This window comes from Engystomops pustulosus, chromosome 1, assembly GCF_040894005.1.
Source record: "Engystomops pustulosus chromosome 1, aEngPut4.maternal, whole genome shotgun sequence".
Classification (NCBI taxonomy): domain Eukaryota; kingdom Metazoa; phylum Chordata; class Amphibia; order Anura; family Leptodactylidae; genus Engystomops; species Engystomops pustulosus.
The window spans coordinates 178,554,954-178,576,580 of NC_092411.1; the positions used below are offsets into that span (position 1 = coordinate 178,554,954).

Consider the following 21,627-nt stretch of genomic DNA (forward strand, 5'->3'; position numbering starts at 1 on the left):
AATTCCAAATAGAACCTCCATTTTGTTTTAATTCTTGTGAGAAGCTTAAAGGAGTAACAAGTTTACCAAAGGATGTTTTGAATAGTTTGAGAGAAGCAATTTTAAAAATGGGGCGATTTATGAGGAGGTTCTAATAAATAGAACTTTTTAAACCCTTACGAAGATGAATTTGGAAAATCACTGTTCGAACTGTAAGCCTCCTAACGCCCTAATAAAATAAATTAACATCTAAAAATTATGTCAGCATAAAGCAGACATATGGTTAATGTTAGTTATCAACCAATTTGGACTGTAACCTGAACTGTATGATGAGTATAACATTTAATAAAAATAGGAAAATTTTTAAAATTTTCACTAAATTTCCATTTTCAATTACAAATAAGTGCAATATATTTCAGCTAAAATATAACATAAATGCAAAGTACAACATGTCATAAAAAACAGTCTGAAAACTTTTTGACAAATGTAATACTTTGGTATTTGGAAAGGTGTGATCCAGGCCACCCATTATTTATTCAAAAGAAAGCCAAACAGAATAAGGACATTTTTTTTTCCAGCTTCAAAGTACATGGCAAAGAATATGAAATGGTGCTACTAGAATGTACAATTTGTCTCACACATAACAAACCCTTATACAGGTAGTTGCCTACTTAAGAACACCCGACTTACAGACGACCCCTAGTTAAAGACGGTCCCCTCTTCCCACTGAGACCTCTGGTGAAGCTCTCTGGAAACTTTACTTTAGTCCCAGACTGCAATGATCAGCTGTAAGGAGTCTGTAATCAAGCTTTATTAATAATCCTTGGTCTCATTACAGCAATCCTTGGTCCTGAAAGGGTTAACCTACCCATTCCAATTTCCACTAATTATATAGGAATATGTTCTGATGTTAAATCGTAAATGTATTCAATTTTGTTTGTAGGTATAGTTCATAATTAGCTGTAAATAAGTTCCTCTACTGTTCAGGCTTACAAAGGCAGTGATCACCTGTAAAGTCTTCATCTTTATCAATGACAATACCAATTTCATAACAAAATCACTGCTAGTCCATTACTTTATGAAAACATATATATATATATATATATATATATATATATATATATATATATACGAGTATAAGCCGAGTTTTCAGTACAAAAAATGTGCTGAAAAACCCAAACTCTGCTTATACTCGAGTCAATAAAAAAAAAAAAAAGTCAATACTCACCTTGCCAGTGACCCCCCCCCAGGTCTTCTCCGTACTCTCGGGTCCTTCTGGCAGTTGCAGGTTAGTCGCACAAGCTGTGACATCAGCCGCTGATATTATCAGTGTGTGTGCTGTAGTAGGCACACACAATATTATGGCAGGCCGGCTTCATAGCCTGGGACGTCACAGCTGACGGCAAAGCTTGTGTGCTGGAACGTCACATGGACCTGCTGCTGCCGGACAGATCAGGGAGAAGACTTAGGGGGGCTTTGGAAAGGCGATTGTTGACACTTTTTTTTTAATGAACTGGGCAAACTGGGGCTGGCTGGCAATGTAATGGGGCAGGGGGCTGGCTATATACTGGGGGATTGCTAGCTGGCTATATCATAGTATCATAGTTTATACGGTTGAAAAAAGACACTTGTCCATCAAGTTCAACCAAGGAAGGGATTTGGGGGAAACAATTCTATATAACATAACCATCAATCGTATTTAGGTGTAAAAAGGCATCTAGACCCTTCTTGAAGCTCTCTGCTGTCCCTGCTGTGACCAGAGCCTGAGGCAGGCTATTCCACAGATTGACAGTTCTCATAGTAAAAATCCCTGTTGCCTCTGGTGATTAAACCTTGATTTCTCCAGACGGAGACAGTGCCCCCTCGTCTTTTGATTTGATTTAATCTGAAACAACTTACCACCATATTTTTGTATGGACCATTTGTATGCTCGGGGCAAGGGGCTGAATAGCTATATAGTGGGTGGCGGCTGTGACCAATGCGTTCCCCTCCATAGGCTTATACTCATGTCAATAGGTTTCCACAGTCTTTTGTGGTAAAAGTAGGAGCCTCGGCTTATATTCAGTTTGGTTTATACTTGAGTATACACGGTACCTTTATGTCTATATTCAGATAATAATGATAATGCCCCACTACTGCACATATGATGATTTTCTTTCTGTTTTGTCATTAATGGTTGTTTCCAATGTAGCAATGCTTACACAGCCAACCTTTTTACATTGCAGATGAATTCAAAGGCCATTCTCTGCTGCAGGCTGCCAGGGAGGCAGACCTGGCCAAAGTGAAGAAGACACTTGCTTTGGAGATCATCAATTTTAAGCAGCCTCAGTCACATGAGACCGCACTGGTGAGAACAGATGGCTCGGATTCCACATGTTGTGGGGGAAATATTGTATTTAAATCCACTATTTTTTGGCTGAAACATATGTAGCATTGCCAGAATGTAGAAATTGTCTTAGCATATTTGTTCCAGTGTCGCTTTATAATATTAATAATTATTATTATTTATGCTGAACATATTAGCGGACAGTATAATAATAAATTCCTTATATAAGGATATCTTGTTTAGTTTATGCATGGTAGCCCATATAGAAATCCAAAAAAAAAAAAAAATGGAAAACTGACTCGGTGCCTCAGATAAAAAAGGTTATATTTATGATGAATGGGTCGAAACACTCGGAACAAATTATGTGTGAAGGGGGGGGGTGAAACAAGATATGCTTCTGAATCAGTTTAGCTACAGCATTCTCAATGTATGTTTTTTTATTATTTTGATCATGCATCACTGTCTTATTTTGATCATGGATACAATATTGTGATTGTTTATTCCATGCCTCTTATGCAGATCTGTTTCCCTAAAAGAACACGTGTCACACTGAATGAATAATGTTTCTGGTGTGTGCCTTTGGGGATCTGTGCATTTCCCTGGCTAACAGAAAGTTTGTTTTTCTGGAGGCAATGCTTGGTTTCAGACCGCTGTACCAAGTAGACAATTTATTCTCTGGCTTCTTATTCGGCTGGATGACATGGGCATTGCTCATCCTTGGCACTGCAGTTATAGAATCGAAATTGTTTTCAGAGGAGCATAATTTACCATTGATCACCCTCTTACATTTTGCTCAGCGCATTGTATATCTGAGCCAGACTTTTGATAAATGACTGAAGGATTCCATCTGTGTGTCTTGTAGAAAGACTGCCTTAGGACAATATAACAAAGATAGAGATGATATCATAAAAAGCGGCAAAATCTAAATGCGCTTTTGGGCACTTTATGTATGTGTTTACTTGTGTTATTTCTTTGTCTAACGTGTATTGCTATGTCTTACAGCATTGTGCAGTGGCCTCGCTCCATCCAAAGAGGAAGCAGATAACAGAGTTGTTGCTCAGGAAGGGAGCCAGCGTTAACGAAAAAAACAAAGAGTATGTGTTGTGTTTGTGCCATTGAATTTTATAGGACAGTAAATTGGTCATTGTTCAAAGGTTTGTCAAATCTGAAGAAACAGTAGTTACTATGTCAGTGTGGAGGATGAAACTAAATAAACTTAAACTCTGTTTTCGTGAAGAAAATTTACCATCAAGCTTGATAAATCAGTGACACTTGCTCATAGATCCAGGCACTGTGACTGTGGTAATCTTCTTATATTTGTTATCATTTGTTTCCTTCTAAAATCAACTTTTAAAATTATGTTAACGCCTGTGGGCGTTTTTGCCTGAGCCCCACCCTGATCCCTTAGCACGTGTGCAGTTAGCACTTCCCTCTCCCACAATGTTCTGAAACTTCCTTTGCTGTCCTGAGATTACATGAGGCCGAAGGAAGGGTTGTTAGGGGAGCAGGGGGAGGGTGAGACAATGTAACCGCCTATGAAGCCACAGAACGAGGGGCTATTGCAAGGCCCCCTACAGGCCTTCTGGCTCATAAGCATAATTTTAATAGATGATTCACTGTTCCTGGATGAGTATTAGTAAGTGTCCCTGGATTATCCATGCTTGATTTTAATAATAGATTTGCTTTAAATACTGCATAATTTAAAATACTGAACATATAATTTATTATAATTTAATATTCTGAATGTATAATTTATTATTTTCTCTAGTTTCATGACACCGTTACATGTAGCTTCAGAAAGAGCTCACAACGATGTAGTCGAAGTTTTGCATAAACATGGAGCAAAGGTAAACAAAAATTTTTTATTTTAAGTAAAAATGTGTTTGTGTATTTATATTATACACACGTGGTATAATAAAAAGCTCAAAACGGTGGAATATATACATCGGATCGAAAAACTAAAAATATTATGTCAAATGTTTTTAGAAAATCTATCCAATGAAGGGGCAAACATTGACTTGAGAAAAGCTCGGGTTTGTAAGAGCCGAAACGTTGTCAGTTATGGATTAAATAAATACAATTTTTTCAACTTTAATTTTTGTGCTGCCTTTTCATCATTATTATTGGGAGGATCCTTTCTGCCTGGATTCATTTACGACTTTGCACTTATTATATGTTTGCTGTTTTGGATACCTGCTCTGCTGCTTTGAGTTTCCTTTGGAATATATATATTAGATTTATTTATTTTTGCCTATATATTTTAAATTCTATACCAAGCTATGTACTTATCTCTATCAGATAGCTTGGGGTTTAATACAATTAGAATATTAGGTCAGTACATTTATCTCAAAATCCTACAGTACCTCAAAGGCATGCAGCTTTTATGAAAATTACTTTGCTGCTCAGCCTCTGATTCATCTCCGTTCCTGGCAACAGGGCGAGTAATTTAATTGGAGTATCTTGGCCATCTATCTGAAATGAGCTCTCTTTGTGTCATTTCAATACAAACTGCTTCTGAGAGTTTAAAGCTTCATCCCTTGTAATTAGAGAAGGACAGAAGTCTTAAAGTAGAGAAAGATGAACATTTTCTAGCTTTCCTTAATTGAGATAGAATATCCAGGCTGTCCCTGACTTAAGGACACCCCACTTACTGATGACCCCTTGTTACAAAATGACCTAACTGTCCACTGTGACCTCTGGATGCTAGTAATTTACTGTATTTAGCCCCAGGCTGCAGTGTACAGCTGTAAAGTTGTCCGCTGCAAAGCTTTATTATTAATCCTTTTTCTATAATTGATAAAATCCAATTGTCACAGGGATCTAAAACATTTTTTTCTAGAGTTACACTTGCAAAATATACCTGTTCTGAATTAAATACAAATTCAACTTGGATGAAACCTGTCAGGCACATGTATCCCCCCAAACCAAAGGTTCTACCTCATTTTCTGTAGTAAGATGCTCTGCCTGATGGTACTGAAATGAGTCGGCAGGCTTTAATGCTTAATATTTCATGCAAACAGTTACCGTATATACTCAAGTATAACCCGACCCGAGTGTAAGCCGAGACCCCTAATTTTACCACCAAAAACTGGAAAAACCTATTGACTCGAGTATAAGCCGAGGGTGGGAAATGCATTGGTCACAGCCCCTCCCTAGTATATAACCAGCCAGCCCCCTATAGTATACAGCCTGTACAGCCTGCCCCCGAGTAGTATGCAGCCTGCCCCCGAGTAGTATGCAGCCTGCCCCCGAGTAGTATGCAGCCTGCCCCCGAGTAGTATGCAGCTTGCCTCCATCAGTATACAGCCTGCCCAGCTTGCCTCCATTAGTATACAGCCTGCCCCCAGTAGTATACAGCCTGCCCAGCTTGCCTCCATCAGTATACAGCCTGCCCCCCATGTAGTATACAGCCTGCCCCCCAGTAGTATACAGCCTGCCCCCCAGTAGTATACAGCCTGCCCACCATGTAGTATACAGCCTGCCCCCCATGTAGTATACAGCCTGCCCCCCATGTAGTATACAGCCTGCCCCCCATGTAGTAGACAGCCTGCCCCCCATGTAGTAGACAGCCTGCCCCCCATGTAGTAGACAGCCTGCCCCCCATGTAGTATACAGCCTGCCCCCCATGTAGTATACAGCCTGCCCCCCATGTAGTATACAGCCTGCCCCCCATGTAGTATACAGCCTGCCCCCCATGTAGTATACAGCCTGCCCCCCATGTAGTATACAGCCTGCCCCCCAGTAGTATACGTCCTGCCCCTCAGTAGTATGCGGCCTGCCCCCGTGTAGTATACGGCCTGCCCAGCCTGCGCCCAGTAGTATACAGCCTGGCCCCCAGTAGTATACAGCCTGCCCCCCAGTAGTATACAGCCTGCCCCCCAGTAGTATACTGCCTGCCCCCATGTAGTGTACAGCCTGCCCAGCCTGCGCCCAGTAGTATACAGCCTGCCAAGCTTGCCTCCATCAGTATACTGCCTGCCAAGCTTGCCTCCATCAGTATACTGCCTGCCAAGCTTGCCTCCATCAGTATACTGCCTGCCCAGCTTGCCCCCATCAGTATACTGCCTGCCCAGCTTGCCCCCCCCCCAGTGGCATACAGCCTGCCCCCCCCAGTGGCATACAGCCTGCCCCCCCCCCAGTGGCATACAGCCTGCCCCCCCCCAGTGGCATACAGCCTGCCCCCCCCCAGTGGCATACAGCCTGCCCCCCCCCAGTGGCATACAGCCTGCCCCCCCCAGTGGCATACAGCCTGCCCCCCCAGTGGCATACAGCCTGCCCCCCCCCAGTGGCATACAGCCTGCCCCCCCCCAGTGGCATACAGCCTGCCCCCCCCCAGTGGCATACAGCCTGCCCCCCCCCAGTGGCATACAGCCTGCCCCCCCCAGTGGCATACAGCCTGCCCCCCCCAGTGGCATACAGCCTGCCCCCCCCCAGTGGCATACAGCCTGCCCCCCCCCAGTGGCATACAGCCTGCCCCCCCCCAGTGGCATACAGCCTGCCCCCCCCCCAGTGGCATACAGCCTGCCCCCCCCAGTGGCATACAGCCTGCCCCCCCCAGTGGCATACAGCCTGCCCCCCCCAGTGGCATACAGCCTGCCCCCCCCAGTGGCATACAGCCTGCCCCCCCCAGTGGCATACAGCCTGCCCCCCATGTAGTAGACAGCCTGCCCCCCATGTAGTAGACAGCCTGCCCCCCATGTAGTAGACAGCCTGCCCCCCATGTAGTAGACAGCCTGCCCCCCATGTAGTAGACAGCCTGCCCCCCATGTAGTATACAGCCTGCCCCCCATGTAGTATACAGCCTGCCCCCCATGTAGTATACAGCCTGCCCCCCATGTAGTATACAGCCTGCCCCCCAGTAGTATACGTCCTGCCCCTCAGTAGTATGCGGCCTGCCCCCGTGTAGTATACGGCCTGCCCAGCCTGCGCCCAGTAGTATACAGCCTGGCCCCCAGTAGTATACAGCCTGCCCCCCAGTAGTATACAGCCTGCCCCCCAGTAGTATACTGCCTGCCCCCATGTAGTGTACAGCCTGCCCAGCCTGCGCCCAGTAGTATACAGCCTGCCAAGCTTGCCTCCATCAGTATACTGCCTGCCAAGCTTGCCTCCATCAGTATACTGCCTGCCCAGCTTGCCCCCATCAGTATACTGCCTGCCCAGCTTGCCCCCCCCCCAGTGGCATACAGCCTGCCCCCCCCAGTGGCATACAGCCTGCCCCCCCCAGTGGCATACAGCCTGCCCCCCCCAGTGGCATACAGCCTGCCCCCCCCCCCAGTGGCATACAGCCTGCCCCCCCAGTGGCATACAGCCTGCCCCCCCCCCAGTGGCATACAGCCTGCCCCCCCCCAGTGGCATACAGCCTGCCCCCCCCCAGTGGCATACAGCCTGCCCCCCCCCAGTGGCATACAGCCTGCCCCCCCCAGTGGCATACAGCCTGCCCCCCCCAGTGGCATACAGCCTGCCCCCCCCCAGTGGCATACAGCCTGCCCCCCCCAGTGGCATACAGCCTGCCCCCCCCAGTGGCATACAGCCTGCCCCCCCCAGTGGCATACAGCCTGCCCCCCCCAGTGGCATACAGCCTGCCCCCCCCAGTGGCATACAGCCTGCCCCCCCCAGTGGCATACAGCCTGCCCCCCCCCAGTGGCATACAGCCTGCCCCCCCCAGTGGCATACAGCCTGCCCCCCCAGTGGCATACAGCCTGCCCCCCCAGTGGCATACAGCCTGCCCCCCCAGTGGCATACAGCCAGCCCAGAATTTAAAAAAAACAAAAATCTTATATACTCACCCTCCAGTGGCCCGGTGTGCAGCGCTGCTCCCCCGATGTCATCGTGGCTCGTCTTCTGGCTGCCCGGCTCCTCTTTTTGCTGCAGCGCCCGTCTTCTGTCTTCTGTAACGTCGTGCTGGGCGCCGCCATTGTTCTTTCCCGCTGCTGACGTCAAACTAGGCGCCGCCCGGGAGAAAAACACGCCGCCGCCCAGCACGACGTTACAGCCGCAATGACATCAGGGGAGCAGCGCTGCGCATCGGGGCCACCGGAGGTAGAGTATATAAGTTTATTATTTTTTAAGTCCATTGACTATCGCTATTGACTCGTGTATAAGCCGAGGGGACGTTTTTCAGCACATTTTTTGTGTTGAAAAACTCGGCTTATATATGAGTATATATGGTATGTATAAATCACATAAACCGCTGACTTGGTTGACCTGACAGGTTTTTTAGGCCTGTTCCTAAAGAGATCCTATTTTGTACTGGAGACGGCCTGTAATTACCAAATTAGGTTGTAAGCTGGAAGGGGCAGTTTTGCCCTTTTTCTTCTACTAATTTTTATGCTGACTTCAAGTTGCAATGTTAAACTTTAATTATGAAACTCTTTAACCACTCATGGACTCAGCCTATGCTGTGGCATTTGATGGGAAAAAAACTAACATGGAGAATGAACAACTTTATAATTTTGTACTACAGGCCTTTAAATATCAAACCGGACCCATTCCGCTTGGGTACAGGAAAAATCTGGGGGCATTTGAGGCCCAGGACTACTATAGCAACCAATTTAGTCTTACCAATTTGCGGGATGCTGTGGGCTTACCAAAGGAGCTCATTCCTGATTCGAAACCTCTTAATGGCACCTTGTAAAAACAATAGAGCTTTACTTAAGTAAAACTTTTACTTTTCCCACAAAACATTATTCAGTCTATTTATTGTTTTGAAAGAGTAATTCCAACTGAACATTATATGTTCTTGCCAGGGTGTCCACCACCAAGCATATGTGTGATTTTCACAGGAAAGTAGGAAAAAAAATTATTCAGCAGTTAAGCTACTTCCAGGCTATACAGCAGGAGAAGCTGTTGATGGTACAAGCCAAAAATGACTTTTTCTGTTGTAGCTTTTATTAACCCCTTAATGATCAGGCCTTCTTTAGTTTTTTCATTTTTATTTTTCACTCCCCACCTGCAAAAATCTATAACTTTTATATTTACACGTAAAGAGCTGTGTGATGGCTTATTTTCTGCGTAACAAATTGCACTTCCTAGTAACGGTATTTAATATTCAATGCCGTGTACTGGGAATCAGGGGGGGGGGGGAATCCAAATGCAGTGAAAATGGTGAAAACCCGCATTTGCACCATTTTCTTGTGGGCTTGGATTTTACAGCTTTCACTGTGCGCCCCAAATGACATGTCTACTTTATTCTTTGGGTCGGTACGATTAAGGGGATACCAAATTTGTATAGGTTTTATAATGTTTTCGTACATTTACAAAAATTAAAACCACCTGTACAAAAAATTTGGGGGGGGATTTTGCCATCTTACGGAGCTGTGGATGGTGTCATTTTTGCGACTTTTGATGACACTTTCATTGCTATAATTTTTAGGACTGTGCGATCTTTTGATCACTTTTGATTTTTTTTTTATATTTTTCAAAATGGCAAAAAAGTGCCATTTTTTACTTTGGGCGCTGTTTTCCATTACCGGTTAAACTCTGTGAAAAACCGTTATTATATTTTGATCGGGCATTTTTGGATGCGGCAATACCTAATGTGTTTGATTTTTACTGTTTTTCAATACTTATATAAAAAACCTACAGTATGGCAGTATATGGGGATTTTCCTTCTCACTCATTACAATGTGCTGATGGCACACTGTAATGATATGGCTAACACAAGTCAGCCTCAGGTCTTAGGAAGAATCAACTACTATGGTGCGCGTCGGTAAGGGGTTAATGTAAGGTTTACCCTTAGAATTGCAGAGGTCAAAATATGTATTTAGACTCTACAGCAGTCATAGACAACAACAGGAAAAGTCCTGCATTGCCACACAATAAGGCTGCATTCTCACATCTGTATGGGTGATGTATATACGGCCGACGTACCGTTCCGTACCCTGGGAAAAAATAGGACATGTCCTATCTTTCCCCTGAATATGGCACCGTTCCCAATGTTTCTCTATGGAGAGGGCGGGGGTGAGCAGTTCCTCCTCTCCCTGGGGCCGACTTGAAAATTATAATCCAGAATCATACACTGTAATAATCTGGGTAGTCAAACTTTTCTAGCTATTACAGATTTTTAATTAATCTCCCTCTATGTTTTTCAGGGAGTCACTGAGCATAACATTGTTCATTTATGCATTCATCAAAAAAAAAAAAAAAATCTACCATCAAAATCAAGCTTCATAAATTAGTGGTCATTTAGGCATTGATCCAGGCACTTCTTATATTTGATAAAGTTTCCTCCCTCCCATTGTGAGAGATTACAGCAGGCAGAAGGAGGGGGAAGTGCCGAAGGGAAGGGGAGTGCTCCTGCACAGTGTTACAGCCTGTGAATCTGCTACATGGTGGGACTCTGGTAACATTCCCAAAGCCCTTCTGTGTGATTAGCATAATTTTAACAGTTGATTTTAGCAAAAATTAGCACTCTTTGAAAAAACCTATAGTAACCCTTTAATATCAATTTAGATACAATATTTTCAAATTGGTACATTCATAATAATTAACATTGATCTCAAGAAGAATTCTCACATCTCTTCTGACCTCTTCTGTTTGAGTTTCCAGCTGTGAAACTTCTGATATCAAAATAAGAGGCTGGTATCTTCTCAAAGTCTGCTGTTGCATTGTCGAAGTTTAATAGATTTTGTTATAATACATTTATGTACTTCTCCCTAAGGTGAATGCTTTGGACACACTTGGGCAAACAGCATTACACAGAGCAGCACTGGGAGGTCACCTGCAGACGTGTCGTCTTCTGTTGAGTTTTGGCTCTGATGCGTCAATTATCTCTCTTCAAGGTTTTACAGCAGCACAGATGGGAAATGAAGCTGTGCAGCAAATTCTAAGCGGTGAGTGAACACAACTTCAAAGCTTTGGTTTTATGGACAATTTTGCCTTTTATGAAAAGCTGGTTATAACAATTAGAATGTTCTAAGCTTAGTAAGAAAAATACAGACATTTGGACATAACAAAAATTACATTTCTACTGACTAATGACTAATCATTAATGGGAATCTTGCATACAACTATTTCAAAAACAATATTGTTGATTCTGTTTTTTATAATGCGACTTCCACAAAAACTACGAAAGATAAGGCTGGATTCACATCACATTTTTTGTATACACTTAGCCTATACATTGACAAACAGTGGCAGACTGAGGCATAGTTGTTGCCTCTGTCTGCCACTATGCTGGATAGAAAGAAGTAGCAAGCTCTGTCTTTTCATCCTCACCCTCTGCCTGAGCGACATATGCCTCAACAGAGGCAATGGACAGCTATGGAGAGCGGATGCAGCATATTGCATCTCGCCCCATGAGTGCAGGATATAAAAAACTGCATTGGCACTGTCCATTTAGGGGGTCTCCGGGAAAGGTATCCCAGTTGGAGAAGTCTATGCCATACATCGTAAGAAACAATATAGAAAACGACAGCAAAAGAGGGCGGTGCCCCGTGTGATGACGTCAAAAGAGACAAGGATATCCAGGTAGATAAATAAAGGTGCTGACCTGGTTACCACTTGTCGTGTCGTGTTGCGGAAAGGGCCCTATCCAGGGTCAAAAACCTGGATGTCGCATGTGAGTTGCTTCCACTAGTTGATTGTTACCTCAGCAGCTTCCAATAGCTTCAGATTCGGTGACCAACTACTAGGCAGAGATGTACAGAAGGAGAAAATGGGGCCTGGCGCAAGGTCTCCTCATCAGAAAGGAACTGATTCTACTTCGGTCCAATTGGTTTTATTTTGTAAATAGATTAAAGGGTAACAAGTTTCATGTAAACACCTTTCGTCAGACCAAACTATAGACGAAAGTAGCAAGAGTGTATATCTATGTCACATGGCTATAATTAAAAAGGAATAAATATGTATACAGACAAAGACTTAAAGGAGACCTACCACGTTAAATAGTAGTTGTAAGCTTCAAATACTTTCGTTAGTATCATAAACCACTGTACAAACCGCAGCAGCCAGTTATACATATGAATAAATAGGTAAATTCAATATATAGCAATGATGTCTAATAGCATCCTGTTAAATATGGATTCAATAAATTAACTATTAATTGACTAGATAATTAAATAAATGTTAATGATTGTCTAATAGTTCATATGAGTTGAACACTAAATTCATATTACTGCCTGCTGTTTCATATTTTGCATCTTTTTATAATATGAATTAATTTTATTATATAGTTTTAAGTACATACCTTGTTATATACTCACTGTGGAGGCTGTGACCAATGCATTTCCCACCCTCAGCTTATACTCGAGACAATTGGTTTTTCCCAGGTTTTGTGATAAAATTAGGGGCCTCGGCTTATACTTGGGTCGGCTTATACTCGAGTATATACGGTAACCAAGAAAATGAACAGTCACAACCTAGTTGGCTAGAATAGTGTGTGTTTGTATGTGTGCATTGATATTTATGTCACTTTGAATATGTTGAGATTTCTGCTACCCTTAGTCTTTTATGCTTCTAAATGTAATCTAGCAAAATTAAGTTGCCCCACAAATCCATTTGGCTACAATAAAATATTCCATATTCCAGGGAGATTTCATAAATCTTAAAATGATTAATCTCCATCATATTACGTATGTATGGTGTGAACTCGTTATGACAATGTACATTATGACAATGTATAATTAAAAAAAAAAAAATACTTTCTATTAAAACAAACTTAAATAAAATCCATGCAAGAGGGATCCACAATGAGCAGTGTGTCCTCCAATTCCAAGTATACACTTTATTGGTTAAAAAAAAAATAAACTAGAGCCTTCATAAGGTTAGAACATTAAATGTAACTTGATGTTTGGTTTCAGTAACAAAGTTTTTTTTTTTTTTTTTCAACCAGTGAATGGACATTGCTGTGCTATATGTATAAATATGTGTAGTAAAATACATACTTATCTCATTATAGAAAGCACACCAGCCCGCACTTCTGATGTGGATTACAGATTGCTTGAAGCCTCAAAAGCAGGAGACCTGGATACTGTAAAGGTAAGTAATACCAGCAGATAACCATTTATGATGCATAAAAATCCATGTAAGGAGCGGGCAAGAGGTAAAACAAAAATGAAAGATGCTCTCCCTGTCTGCCACATGGCCATCAGTTTACTGTTACAGTCAGACCTGAAGTGCTGATGCTTCAGTGACCACTGCATATACTGTTCTTGGTCATGTGAGTGGCTTAAATTCGAGTCCACATCCTTTTCCACCAAGGACCACCCCTTAACAGAACTACTTGGAAAGTGGCCGACACAAATACACAAAACGTTGCTAATTTGCTTATTTATGCACTTGCGAGCCAAATGTTAAAAAATATTACCTCCCTTTCTATGGCCTCTTTATAGTATAGGATAGCATACAATTTTCCAGATGACTTCTTTTAATTCATGTTTATTCACCACATGGTGACTAGCATCTGTAGTTATATTTGATGCAAGGTGTCCCTTAAAACATATATCACTATGCTGCACAGAGTTCTGTAGCCGGCACTATGGACAATCCGTGAAATCTAGCCACTGCAGATCTATGATTCATGGGCTGAACACAGTCATCTGAAAGAGCCTAAAAAGCAATGCTTTTAAAACAGAATGTATGCTTTATTTTTGTGCTCTATACTGAACTTTTCTAATACAGTGTAAGGCTACATGCACACTGCCGTTGCCCGCCATAATACGGGAAAAGATAGGACATGTACGGGTACGGAGCGGTGTCGCTCCCGTAGGGCGCCGTGGCCCATTGCCATTTATGGAGGACGTATATCGGCCGTATATACGTTCCCCAATGCGGCAGTGTGAATGCAGCCTAACAGTGTGTTGCAAGATTTCCTATAGGAAAACTTTCCTTGGTATATGAGCCATTTGGGTTACAAGCATGTTCCCGGAACAAATTAGGCTGGTAATCCAAGGTTCCACTATATGGTAATAGTTTGTTACATAAATCTCTTTTAAAGATGTGTGAGTACGGCAGACCTCCTAGGCATCTATGGTCTTTTGAGTGAGAATTTTCTTTAATATGCAGCCAATATTCATCTGCATTGGAGTCCGTTCTGATCATGGATGTTTATCCATTTACTGCCTCTTTGTTCCACACTAGGCCAACATGTGTTTCTGTACCTTATTATGGTCTGGTAAGGAATACCAAATTTAAAATGTTGTACAGTTAAAAATTACCATGCCATTTACTTACATTGCATTCTTAATCAATGGGAATAAACAGCCTGGTGTCCACAAGGGAGTTTGGTCCGTCAAACTTGCTCCATGCGTTTGCAGGATTTAATGGACTGAACCCAGTTTCACTGAACATAGCAGATCATTCTCCGTTTAGTGATTCTAGGATTAGTCCAGTCAATATATAATAACATAATAAGAAACATATAGTAACATAAACAGATCATCTATAGTCCAGCAATCATGAATTTTTAATGAAGATAAATATCCTCACCACTGTCCATGAAAAAGCTGTTTTGAAATAGCATTCGGAAAAACGGCCTGCGCTGTGTTATCAGGCCACATCTTGCTGTAGTGCACATTGACGTAATCAACGTGCATCCAATCAACCAACAGGTGCATTAAAGGGGTTGTCCACTTTCAGCAAATAATTGAAAAGTTTGTGTAAGGAAAAGTTATACAATTTTCCAATATTCTTTCTGTATCAATTCCTCACACTTTTCTAGATATCTGATTGCTGTCATTCTATAGGAAGCTTCTATGTTTACTTGCAGTAGATAGAAATCTGACCATGGTCACACAGGTGCACGGCTCGTTATATCACACAGCTCTCTATGATACTAATGAGCCGTGCACCTGTGTTACCATGGTCAGATTTCTATCTACTGCAAGTAAACATAGAAGCTTTCTATAGAGGGACCACAATCAGAGATCTAAAAAATAGTGAGGAATTGATACAGAAAGAATATTGGAAAACTGTATCATTTTTATTTGCTTAAAGTGTGGATCTCAACACCACAACTTGCCAGATACAGCATGGAATATTGAACCGCCAGTGCTTTAAAGGAAACCTACCACTTGTAGTGGCAGGTTTCCGATGAAAATACCGGGCACCAGCTCAGGGTGAGCTGGTGCCGGAGCTTATTTTAGTTAGTGTTTTAAACTGCGGTATCGCGGTTTAAAACACTTTTTAAACGTTGTAGCCGGCGCAGGCAGGTATGCACTCGGCGCTTACCGTGCGCGCGGCTACATAGGAAGTGAATGAGAGCCGCGTGCACGGTAAGCGCCGAGCGCGTACCTGCCTGCGCCGGCTACAACGTTTAAAAAGTGTTTTAAACCGCGATACCGCGGTTTAAAACACTAACTAAAATAAGCTCCGGCACCAGCTCACCGTGAGCTGGTGCCCGGTATTTTCATCGGAAACCTGCCACTACAAGTGGTAGGTTTCCTTTAAGTTTCCGCTTGATGTCTAGGAACTGCTTCCTTCTTTTTTGGCAGTTCTATTGAAAAGTCCTGGAAGAAAGTAATATGGGCTCCATTGATGGTTATATCTTGCCTTTTTGAGCCTGACATAGTATTCTATCACAGATTTTGTAAAATAGTAGTTTAATGTCCGTGGCTGGCATGCTGATGGTTTTTGGCAGTTGGGGCTCTGTGCGCTCTTTCAATTGCAAACAGTGGCGTCACACGGTCTCTACTGAAAGTTTCCAGCAGCAATTTTGTTAAAATAACAAAATTTTTTCTAGAACACCAACAAGAAGAATATTATTCTCGCATAGCTGGTACTCCAAATTGGCAGAGCAGTAGTATTCCAGAACTGCACATTTGGAACCTGGTACTGGGCTGCTACATTGCACAGTTGTTCTTGCAGCTGGTCTTTGTAGTTCTTGTCTTGTAGTACAGGAAGTTTTCTTAACACCACCTTGCAGGAGAAAGATGGCTGATGTTCCAAAAACCTTTAGAATTTGGTATGTTAGCAGCCATACTCCTTTCCCAGGTTGTCGGGCCACTACTCAAACCTTGGCAAATGAAAACACCACATTTTTTGTGTCCCCATGGAGATAATTTAGCCTACTTTTTTCTACTGTTATATAGTCCCTAAATATCTTGATGCTACTTTGCTGTTCCCATAGCAACCAATAAGTTCATCTTGAGGCTTTCATTGTGTATCTTTAGTATCACTGAAATATAGCCAAGAGCTTTAGCAAAATAGCAGGAATTTAATTTATTCTTCGGTACCTTGAATTGCCATTTTGCCAACTTACCCTTTAACATGGCATAATGACTTGCATCACATAGGCAAGGTTAACTTTTGTCCAAAAAAACACAGTCCTGCCCTTAAAGGTAAGTTGTAGAGCACCATACTAATGGCTGGCTCTCATCTAGTCCATCTCATACATCTTGTGCTTCTTTCCTTCATATAAAACTTGTATCATGGCTCATAATAGTGACTGAGCAAATTATATCCTGTCCACACAGTTATTGAGGGCCATGTAACTTAAGATTTAGTTAACCACAACTTACCTGGAATAGTGTGGTTAAGCCTCTGTTGAGAGCACTTACAGTTCAAGGGTCTGTTGTATTTAAATGAACAAATAAAATCCTAAATAGGTATTTTGCATCCTGGAATGCCCAATCTATGAAACCATAAAAGTGATTAACCCATAGGGTGAACATAGTAATTTAAAAAACCTCCAGATTTTTGCCACCCATAAAATCTTAAATAAAAAGTTGTACAGTTCCCAAAATATCATCAGTAAAAAAAAGTCAGCACGTCCTGCAAAGAAATGACACCTCTCTCAACTTCATACACTGAAGTATAAAATACACTCACCGGCCACTTTAATAGGTACACCATGCTAGTAACGGGTTGAACCCCCTTTTGCCTTAAGAACTGCCTCAATTCTTCGTGGCATAGATTCAACAAGGTGCTGGAAGCATTCCTCAGAGATTTTGGTCCATATTGACATGAAGGCATCACACAGTTGCCGCAGATTTGTCGGCTGCACATCCATTATGCAAATCTCCCGTTCCACCACATCCCAAAGATGCTCTATTGGATTGAAATCTGGTGACTGTGGATGCCATTAGAGTACAGTGAACTCATTGTCATGTTCAAGAAACCAGTCTGAGATGATTCCAGCTTTATGACATGGCGCATTATCCTGCTGAAAGTAGCCATCAAATGTTGGGTACATTGTGGTCATAAAGGGATGGACATGGTCAGCAACAATACTCAGGTAGGCTGTGGCGTTGCAACGATGCTCAATTGGTACCAAGGGGCCCAAAGAGTGCCAAGAAAATATTCCCCACACCATGACACCACCACCACCAACCTGAACCGTTGATACAAGGCAGGATGGATCCATGCTTTCATGTTGTTGACGCCAAATTCTGACCATCTACCATCCGAATGCCGCAGCAGAAATCGAGACTCATCAGACCAGGCAACGTTTTTCCAATCTTCTACTGTCCAATTTCGATGAGCTTGTGCAAATTGTAGCCTCAGTTTCCTGTTCTTAGCTGAAAGGAGTGGCACCCGGTGTGGTCTTCTGCTGCTGTAGCCCATCTGCCTCAAAGTTCGACGTACTGTGCGTTCAGAGATGCTCTTCTGCCTACCTTGGTTGTAACGGGTGGCGATTTGAGTTACTGTTGCCTTTCTATCAGCTCGAACCAGTCTGCCCATACTCCTCTGGCATCAACAAGGCATTTCCGCCCACAGAACTGCCGCTCATTGGATGTTTTTTCTTTTTCGGACCATTCTCTGTAAACCCTAGAGATGGTTGTGCGTGAAAATCCCAGTAGATCAGCAGTTTCTGAAATACTCAGACCAGCCCTTCTCGCACTAACAACCATGCCACGTTCAAAGGCACTCAAATCACCTTTCTTCCCCATACTGATGCTCAGTTTGAACTGCAGGAGATTGTCTTGACCATGTCTACATGCCTAAATGCACTGAGTTGCCGCCATGTGATTGGCTGATTAGAAATTAAGTGTTAACAAGCAGTTGGACAGGTGTACCTAATAAAGTGGCCGGTGAGTGTAGATGCTAGTGTCAGAATATGGCAAAATGTTATTTGTTCTTGTTTACAAAAATTACATTTTTTAACCCCTTAACGATCTGCGCCGTAGCTCTACGGCGCAGAGGTATAAGGGATGTATGAAGAGGGCTCACGGGCTGAGTCCTCTTCATACAGAGGTGGGGGTTTTTGCATTTTGCACAAAACCCCCACCGCTAATAACCGCGGTCGGTGCTTGCACCGATCGCGGCTATTAACCCTCTAAACGCCGCCCGCAAAGTCGCGGGCGGCGTTTAAAAGACGGCGGCGCGCGGGCGCCGCCATCTTTTTTTCGATCGCCACGCCCCCGAACGTCATCGGGGGGCGGCGATCGGTTACCATGGTAGCCTCGGGTCTTCTCTTGACACGAGGCTACATGGTTTATGCAGGTTCGTTACAATGAGCCAGTGGCTCATTGTAATGTAAGACCTGCAAAAACGCCATATATTGCAATACTGTAGTATTGCAGTATATGGTAGGAGCGATCTGATCATCTAGGGTTATTGTACCCTAGATGGTCTAAAAAATAGTGAAAAAAAAAAAGAAAAAAAAAAGTTTAAAAAATAAAAAAAATTAATAAAATATTAAAAGTTCAAATCACCCCCCTTTCCCTAGAACGGATATAAAACATAACAAACAGTAAAAATCACAGACATATTAGGTATCGCCGCGTCCCAAAATGCCCGATCTATCAAAATATAAAAACGGTTACGGCCGGCGGTGACCTCCGAGGCGGGAAATGGCGCCCAAATGTCCGAAATGCGACTTTTACACCTTTTTACATAACATAAAAAATGAAATAAAAAATGATCAAAATGTCGCACAGACCTCAAAATGGTAGCAATGAAAACGTCGCCTCATTTCGCAAAAAATGACCCCTCACACATTTCCGTGCGCCAAAGTATGAAAAAGTTATTAGCGTCAGAAGATGGCAAAAAATTTTTTTTCTTTTTTGTACACATTCGTTTAATTTTTGAAAATGTATTAAAACACAATAAAACCTATATAAATTTGGTATCACCGCGATCGCACCGAACCAAAGAATAAAGTAGGTGTGTTATTTGGAGCGAAGAGTGAAAGTCGTAAAAACTGAGCCCACAAGAACGTTTTTCCACATTTGGAATTTTTTTTCAGCTTCGCAGTACACGGCATGTTAAAATAAATAACATTACGGGAAAGTAAAATTTGTTACGCACAAAATAAGCCCTCACACAGGTCTGTACACGTAAAAATGAAAAAGTTAAGGATTTTTGAAGTTGGAGAGCGAGAAATGAGCCGGAAAACCCTCCGTCCTTAAGGGGTTAAAGACATCAAAAAGTAACAAATTGTATAAATTTGGCGTACATCTCTTTAAATGGTTAAATAAAAAAAATTATGGCTCTTGGAAGTTGGAGATTATAAAATGGGTAAGAGCTGAATCCACTTAAGGCTAAGGGCTTATACATTAGTAGTACATGATCAGTTATTCTTGCTATACAAGAACACAGCGCTGCTTATGCTGTCTCCACACCATGTTCATGGTGGTGTAATGTGTATCTGTTGTAACTGGACAAGAACTGATTTACTTCACTTGCATTGTGCAACCATACCCACAGTGTAAACATCGAGTTCCTGCTGTATGTTGCTGGTGCCAAAATGGCATGCCCTTAGCATTTATTCCCAGGTTTTTATGCAGACCAATAAAAAATAAATTCTTGTAGTACTAATTCTAAAGTAGGATGCTCTCCATTTAAACTGTCTTGTGGGTTGTATCCTGTTTAAAATAGCTTGTGTTTTTATTTTGATAAGTAATTATTTGACTTGTTTTTTGAGTATTTTGAGTGACAAATCTACAAGTGGAATATTTTTATATTTCAGTTTTATATTCCAGATTGAGTTGCGAAAAGTCACTTGTAAAAGCCTGATTTCAGCTGGCATTTAAAGGATGTTTGCAAATGATAAAGTCCATTATTTATTTATTCACTGTTTTTATTTTTTACAGCAGCTATGCAGCCCCCAGAACGTAAACTGCAGGGATCTTGAAGGTCGCCATTCAACTCCCTTACACTTTGCTGCTGGTTATAACAGAGTTTCTGTTGTAGAATATCTACTACATCATGGAGCTGATGTACATGCCAAAGACAAGGGGTAGGTTTGTCAAATCAATTAAAGAAGACCTGTCCCAAGAATTTTACCTCTCACACCAGTAATATACCTGCTGGTAAATGGTTAAAAGTCCTCCCCATATCCCCTTAAATTGTCTGCCCCTGAGGCACTGTACATTAATGACATCTGTTTTTCTCATATGAAAAGAGTAAATTTCCAAATAGAAGAGTCATGACTCCAGGCTGCCAGTGAACCCTCCTTCTTTTGATTGACAGCTCAGTGTCTCTTCAAATCTCCGCCTGAGCAGAGAGGAAGTCCTCTCACTGTCTTTAATAGAATGTTGTCCCTCTCTCTATGTGGTGGAGTTAGCAGTGAGAAACTGCAGATATTGTCAACATATTACGAAATCCGCGATGGGCAGGCCAGGTGACGGTGGGTGGTGCCAACTTAGATAAAGGCAAAGTTTGGGGTATGGTTTTACTGGTGGGAAGAGACAGATTTAACCTGGGATGCCTGGTCTGCACTTTTCAACAAATGAACAATGGGGGGGAGTAAGGTTTATTGTTCCTGTTTGTGATGATCCCTTTAAGTTCTGCGAATAATGCTGAGTGACGCAGTCCTCAGTTGATGATACCTTTTATTCACTAACAAAAAAAGTGATAACAATTGCAAGCTTGAAGAGGTCTACTCAGGTCTCTTCATCAGCCGTGGTATAAGACATCATCTGAATATACTTTTACACAAATGGACACAGTAACGCTATGTTTAATGAGACAAGGGATAAGAAACAGGACAATCAATGGATGAAGAAAAGTAGTGGGATGTTTATTGTCCCTTGATTGAGATCTGGTCCATTCCAATGATGACCCCACATGGTCTGATGAGAAGATTCCTTTAGAGACGTAAAAAGACATACATCTACGTGACACATTCATCCCTGTTATGAGAGTGTCAGATGTCATAAAATGGTACTCCCAGACCTTCCTTTCTCTCTGATTTGAAATAGTTTTTTTAATACGCATACTTCAGGTCAGCTCAGCTGCAGAAGTGTTTTGGCCCAGGAAGATCTGTCCTGTTCTTTTATGGTGTGATGGTGAGAGTTCATCCTTGTCCTCAGTTGCTTCCCTGTTTCACCAACATATAGTTCTCCAGAAGGAGATCTGGTACACACAATTAGATAGACCACATTGTGTGAGGTACAGATGAAGTTACCTGGGATGATGTAATCCTTCCTGGAGTTGGGTAT

At 42.4% G+C, this 21,627-nt stretch overlaps 1 protein-coding gene across 3 annotated transcripts in view; it reads left to right on the plus strand.

Annotated features, from left to right (window-relative positions):
• LOC140068392 (poly [ADP-ribose] polymerase tankyrase-1) overlaps window positions 1–21,627 on the plus strand; it is a 150,621-nt gene that overhangs the window by 85,839 nt on the left and 43,155 nt on the right. For 2 of the 3 annotated variants that reach the window (XM_072113995.1, XM_072113997.1), the window contains 6 exons: window positions 2,205–2,326; window positions 3,308–3,399; window positions 4,074–4,152; window positions 10,965–11,136; window positions 13,203–13,282; window positions 20,278–20,423. In XM_072113995.1, the coding sequence (XP_071970096.1) occupies window positions 2,205–2,326; window positions 3,308–3,399; window positions 4,074–4,152; window positions 10,965–11,136; window positions 13,203–13,282; window positions 20,278–20,423 (691 nt within the window). The remainder of the gene's footprint in view (window positions 1–2,204; window positions 2,327–3,307; window positions 3,400–4,073; window positions 4,153–10,964; window positions 11,137–13,202; window positions 13,283–20,277; window positions 20,424–21,627) is intronic. The other variant, XM_072113996.1, reaches the window with a different exon arrangement.